This window comes from Salminus brasiliensis, chromosome 1 (assembly GCF_030463535.1).
Source record: "Salminus brasiliensis chromosome 1, fSalBra1.hap2, whole genome shotgun sequence".
In the NCBI taxonomy this organism is placed as follows: Eukaryota; Metazoa; Chordata; class Actinopteri; order Characiformes; family Bryconidae; genus Salminus; species Salminus brasiliensis.
The window spans coordinates 58857944-58864787 of NC_132878.1; the positions used below are offsets into that span (position 1 = coordinate 58857944).

At 42.6% G+C, this 6844-nt stretch overlaps 1 protein-coding gene across 1 annotated transcript; it reads right to left on the reverse strand.

Moving 5' to 3' along the window:
- Positions 1-3984: 3984 nt before the first annotated feature.
- arf6a (ADP-ribosylation factor 6a) lies at positions 3985-6844 on the reverse strand. Its single transcript, XM_072683679.1, has 2 exons — positions 6575-6844; positions 3985-6411 (listed from the first exon to the last, which is right to left on the reverse strand). Exon 2 carries the CDS (start codon positions 5570-5572, stop codon positions 5045-5047), a length of 528 nt encoding a protein of 175 aa, XP_072539780.1. The 5' UTR covers positions 5573-6411; positions 6575-6844; the 3' UTR covers positions 3985-5044.

A 6844-nucleotide genomic window follows, 5' to 3' on the forward strand; every position in this document is an offset into this window, starting at 1 on the left:
GTTTAGTAGGTGTGTTTGAGTGGGAAATCACCAAATTGTCCTGGACTCCAGCCCTCACTTCTCCACCCCTTGTGTAAATTAAGCTGTCTGTTTAAGGAGACTTTTCTGTACTTTATAGCTGAAAGCCAGTGCTTAAAAAATTAAGACGACGAAACTGAGCCACGACAACATGCTGAGGCGGCTTACTGATATCCAGTACGTCTGAATGTGGTCTTCTTTCATTCCATGCTAAGGTATGGAAGGTCTAGTTTGGAAATGAAATGTTCAAATGAAGCTGTGTTTCTAAAGGAAGATTAATAATTAAATAGAATTTTTCTGATTTTCAAAGCGAAAACCCAAGTCTTTTTAACCACTATTTTGGGTAGTTTAGCCAAAATTGGCACATAGTTATAATCTTACATAAAAATGTCATTGTTCCATGTGAGTAATATTTCTGTGGATTTATACTGTATATATTTGAGGAACAGTCACACTCTGACTGTGTTGAATGTTGAGAGAGTTCTGTAAACCCATTTCTGGCTTTCATCCATTCCCCCTTGTCGTGTTAAAGCAGCTTATACCTGGAAATGAATGCAAAATCTGGTTTAATGTATTAATCCATAGAATTAATCACTTCTGTACTGTATATACTGTGAAAATCCACGCTAATGGACAGGAGGGGTGGAGAGTTATAACATCCAGTGTCACTTCCACAGATGAAACTGTACTGCGAGAATATGCTACTTTAATGTGCTCAGTCAGGCTCGCACTGCTTTGCGTCTGACGGACATGAATCACTCCCAGGACTGTGCTGTTAAAAGTGAGATAATGTGTATACACCAAAGCTAATGCTGTTGTACTAATGTGTGCAGTGTATCCTGAGTTAATTAGGCCTAACATTAATGAGTAGGTCTGATTCATAGGAAGCTGGTGGTCTGACTCAGCAGTCACAGGACGTCAGTCTCCCCATGGACGTCATACTTATATGCAGTGGTGCAAACATTGCTAATTATAACAAACTAGTTTGCATGTTAGTGTAAGACTACATGATTGATGTTATACATTTTGGAGATGAATATAGACAAGTATTGCTGTGTTTCCAGTCCTAAAAGTGTTTTGGCAGGACATTTGCATCACCGGTAGTGACAATACTAACAAAATCTGCTTTTGGTATAGCAAAAGTGGGTAACACCACTACCCTCCATGCAGAAGCCTGGGATTTTAAGACTCCTTAGGCAAGATGCTAAATGGTACACAGCAGAAAAGTGGCTCCTTGATGTGATAATAGTTGTCTTCTATCCAGGACCATGCAAATTTGGATGCTTAAATGGTTCTTTGCATGGTTAGATGGTTCCTCTCTATGATGTTTCTCTGAAGAACCGTTGAAATGGTTCCACTGTTGTGGAATAATAATATTTTTTTTTTTACAGTATTTTATTATAGAGCATTTTTTGCTTAGAACATACTGTACATTTACCTTCCAAATTCTCTATTTTTCCTGGATCCCAGTCAGCTGCAGAATAGATTTGTACCTTCAAAATACCACAACATGGCTATGAATCACTATATGGACCAGGGCCTAATTACAGCACCTACTAGATATCTCAGAGGCAGCTTTTTGGCACTATGTTGGAGTCAGTTATGTGTGCATAGACCTTAGAAACTACACTAAAAACATATCTGTTCTCCTGGTCCTTAGATAACCCTTTATCAGTTTCCCCCATTTCTCTTCCCAGTTAAGTCAATACCAGTTCCCACCTTCTGGATAGAGAAGAAATCCCATCACACACGCCACCAGCTCTGGGAGAGCAAAGACTAGCATAGGCTTCCGTTAAGTCACATTTAGCCCCACTATATCTTTTGGTACTGACGCTAACGCAGCGTCACTGGACAGCTAGCGGCTAAGGGCTCTTGGAGGAGAAGGCTAACTAAAACAAAAAACATCCCAGTGTGAGATAGCACCATCCTACGCACTCAGAGAGAAAATGGCCAATTATGCTATCTTGAGTTCCTGGCTGTGGCATTATTACTATTTGCAGCATTACACCCCCTGCATCAGCATTGTGTCACAACTCCACTTACAGGTTGGAGGAAAGATTAAAATCTAGGAGTGCAGCCCAAGTAAACAATACAGGGAATTTTCAAGGCCCATTTAGGCTCATTGTTTCAAGAACGGCGTCTCCTACACAGTACACAGATCCACCCACCCTCACTAAGTGAAATGAAACAGTTCCTGTTGATAATTTGCAGTGACTTGTGTGAAATTGTCATTGTACTGCAAACAAAGCAGACAGAGAATCTTTTTAACTATATCAGCCAAGCCACTCCTCAATCTGAAATACAAGTGACTGCCATAATACTGACTACTCCTAATCTTTTCACGGTCATAGTGAAATTAGACATAGTTAAGTCATAGGCCTCACAACCTGAAATTACATCGAGTACCATGGGTCTGCATTGACATGAATGCATTAATGGCCTTGACCTTGTCTATACCTACTGCATCATTATAGCAAATACCCCTAAATCAAGACTAAAATGAGAAGGGTCATGAAAATAAATCTTGCCATGTCCTGCTTTATAATAATAGCCTTTATGTAAAACAAGCTGTGTTCATATCCTATTAACGGCACTCCCTGCAAATAGCCCCATTTCAAATGCTAGCAATTGACGTGGAGCTCTGAGGTTGTTCCTCATACATACTGTATGTACATACGGTGAGGTTAAACACAGATCATTGGAAACCGCTGCTTATTTGATTTGTTTCAGAATTTATTAACCCAACAAAGGCCAAATGTCCTTCGTCTAGAGCACAACCTGGCCAGCGCAGCTCTTTCCACACAGTAGCAGGTCAAACTCCAGTCATTCCACGCTCACTAAACAAACGAACGAACACGCTTTGTTTCAGCAAATACATGCAGACATTCCCTTATTACAGAACTAGAGCTGTTGGACTATGGGATTATTAGAGGCTAACACAATCGCAAAAAAAAAATGTAATTAAATAAAAAAAAAAAAAAAAAAAAAAAAAAAAAAAAAAGGCAAGAAAGCATTTCATAGATATTTGCCATTCCACACTCTTTAATGACAGTTTTGGCTGAAACGCATCTTCATTTTCCAGCTATGATGACATAGCTGTGAAAGTACTTGCGAGAACATATCTCCTTCCAGCAGTTCCTGCATTTAGATCATGAGGTCATCTTACAGTTCTTTCATTCTTGTGACTCTCAAGCTGGTCCATATAATGGTGTAACTGAATATTTCTAAGTACGTCTTGTTTAACATTTCTGTTTTCAGAAGCTAGACTGGATCTCCTGAAAGCATCTTAGATCATCAGTTAGAGATTATCTTAACACTAAAATGCCTTTGGGGAAAGTGGACCCTGGTCACTGCGGAACTGTGAGGAAAATAATGCAATACAGTCCTGAAAGTCAAAATGCGTCATTGAACTAATACACATAACACCATGGCTCGGTATCAAAAAATGAGAGATTTTATTACAAGATCCAAATTCCTAAAGATGTCTAAATTTTGTTAGAATGGCACTCACCATTAATAAATGCAGTTTTCCCTTCATGTTGCCCCATGTCATTCATTAGGCAGCATTAAGCAAATCCACCAAAGGCCTTCCATACTGATACATTACTGACTGAAGGCAGTTCAACTGGATAACAGTTGATATAGTGGATCTGAGGGCTTGTTTAGCGAGAAGTGCTAACACGTCATATACATGTCTGGGATTACACTGAACAGTACTGTAAATGTCTCCGCAAACGTTAAACAAGTGAACTACCAGAAGCTTTCAATTCTTTAACCACACCTCTCAAACACTTCAACAGATGAGTCATGGCACGCTCAAAAAACACTTAACCAACGCGACAGCCGTTTCTCACCATTCAAAACGCTCACTTTGCTGGTTTAAAGTGAATTTCTGTCACACATAATGAGGAAAGGGTGCAACAGTGTCAGGTTCAAGAAGCAGCGATTTTGTCACTGAAATGGATATTACTTTTTTTTTTTATTATTTATCAGCATAACAAATTGGTGAAAAGAAAAAAACAAAGCATTTGTTAATTTATTAAGACAAAAAAAGGCTGCCTGCGTTGAGCATGACTGTGCAGCTGATGGGTGTTGTACTCCCAGAGCGAGATCCAGAGCACCATGGAACAGCCAGGTGACCGAGTGGGCAGTAGGGTTCAATAAACACTTTTTAGGGTCCAAAGTCAGTCCAGAAGTGCTCACTTTAGTCACTGGGCCCTTGTCCTCACCCCCACCCCCCTGCCAATGACAACTGGTAATCCCCTCACTGTTGTCTGCACAGCTCTATGTAACATTGACTCATCTCTTGTGAAACAGCTCTTAGTTTGTGCCTCCCCAAGAAAAGACCAAACAACATTAATACTCGACCAAGGCCCCACCCTGAAAAGGCAACGTTACGGTTAACAGACTAGGGAGAGGATTCAGGAACATGAATGAGTTGCTGGAATTATGCATTTTTGCCTTGTGTGAGCACCTTGCTGGTTTCTCTCTTTACTTTTGCATTCTTGTGACAGGATGGAAGTTAAATAGAGGTTAGCAGATATACTGCCATTTGTGGGACCCAAGTGGATAACATATCTGAAGAGCGAGTCTATGGAGTGCGAGGGAGCCAGTGAGAAAAAGAATGGGCAGGAAAATCTGGCTGTCAAGAATGCAAAATTCAAACAGAATAGAAACTAGCAATAACAAAAGGAGCAACTCAACTTTTCAATGATTTAAAGAAATTGCTCTTCATGACAGAAACAAAATGTACACCTCCATAATACCTTCAAAACAATACTTTATGTAATATTGTGAGACGGTAGTTGTCATTTGAACGTAACAGAATTATGATAGCGTCAAAGCAAACTTAAAGAGCCAGCTGAGAGGATCGGTACAGTATAGAAATCAAAGAAAATCAAAAGAAACATGATTATAATCAAACTCCTTGTTGCTGACTGATTTGAAAAGCAAAGTTATTTGTTAAATCTTCCGTTTTATCTTCTTCTTCTTTCTTTTGCACTGACCAGTTCAACTGAACAGTACATTAAGACTTATAATTCGAAGTGAGCCAGGTCAGCCCCTCATACAGTCCATCACCTGTCGTGGCACAGGAGGGCTGAACGTACCAATTTCTATCTCGAATACGGGTCAAACCGAGCTTCTCCTGGATCTCATGGGGTTTCATTGCATCAGGCAGGTCTTGCTTGTTGGCGAAAATCAAGATGATTGCATCCCTCATTTCTCGGTCATTGATGATGCGGTGCAGCTCCTGTCGAGCCTCATCAATGCGATCTCTGTCAGCACAGTCCACCACAAAGATGAGCCCCTGAGTGCCCGTGTAGTAGTGCCGCCACAGGGGTCGGATCTTGTCCTGACCGCCCACGTCCCACACGTTAAACTTAACATTCTTATAGGTGACCGTCTCCACGTTGAAACCAACGGTTGGGATCGTGGTGACGGACTGTCCGAGTTTCAGTTTGTAAAGAATGGTGGTCTTCCCGGCTGCATCAAGTCCAAGCATCAATATTCTCATCTCCTTGTTGCCGAAGATCTTTGAAAGCATTTTCCCCATCTTGTTGGTTGTGCATATATTATGGTTATTAAGGAGAAAAGAGGGAGGGGGGGGAAAGTCCAGGCGTCTTTGGGTAGGAAAACCTTTGGTGAGATTATGTGCTACTTTAATACTTGTCTTTTGGGTGTAACACCACAATGCCTTGATACTGTAACAGAAATATTGCTTCACGGCTAATTTTAAACTTCAAAAGTATCGCTCTTCAACAGCCCAGGAACGAGAGAGGCTTTGTGCTGTCAAATGAAGGAAAGGAAGGGGAAAAAAGAAGAGATGAAAAAGTACAACTTCTCATTGGTTCAGCAAAGCCAACCTGACTGGCAATTACTGTTAGAGGATTGAGCGAAACTGAAAGAGCAAACCACCAAGTTGAAATGTGCTCAGCAGAGGGTGTGGATTTGCAGCCTTCTTCAACCTGTCCCCTCAGAGTGCTGGTAGCTCATCGACAAAAGGGGCACCTTTTGTTTATTTGGTGTCAGCTGGCCAAGGGTAGGTCCTTCAGGTCCACTTCCAGCCTCGATGCAGGGCTTGCCGAGACAACGTGGACGACCGTAGACTTCAGATTAAAACCAGCGGCGCCCAAACAGGCCCTCTCGACAGTCCGCAGTAGTTCAGACTTCCTTCTTGTAGTAGTATGCCGGCTGTCCCCCTCGCCCTATCCAGCGCATTCAAGCGGCGGGATCCGCTTCAGGAGTTCATGCTTACAACTACAGTCTTTAATGGCGTACCGACGGAGAGGAGGCTGTAGAAAACCGCCCGAGACAACTCCAGAGGTCATTGATTCCTTCGAGTTTCCGTCCTCCCCTCTCTCTCTCTCTCTCCTCTTCTCTTCTCTCCTCTCCCTGAAACACAAGAGCGGTTGAGAAAAGGGAGGGGTATCAGACAGAGCACAACTTTAATCGGCCACTCTGCTGTCTAGTTTTCTCGCTACGCGTCAAATCTCACAGTAAGCGAGTCGAGGCGGCGCGTCTCTGTGTTCAGAGCGGGAGAAAACAGTGCAATTACCTTCAAAACGCAGCGGCCCCCCGCTCCCCAGACCTTCTCTCTTTCTCTTCCCCCTCCGAGTCGCGCTCTCTCTCTCCCTCTCTCCCTCTCCCTCTCTCGCTCAGTCACACAGCCGTGGTGGTGGTGGTGCTGTGTTACCGGAAAAGGTGCGGACCTGCTTCACCCGCCACTTCCTCTGCTCACAGCAGCGCTCTCCAGCGTCGAGCTGAACGAAATGGTCGCCATTCAGGCTCGAGCAACGCGGAAGTTTCCGTTATTAAACAGACGGGG

Coding starts and splice junctions, on each gene's coding strand:
- arf6a (XM_072683679.1), bottom strand. CDS start 5,572: ATGGGGAAAATGCTTTCAAAGATCTTCGGCAACAAGGAGATGAGAATA.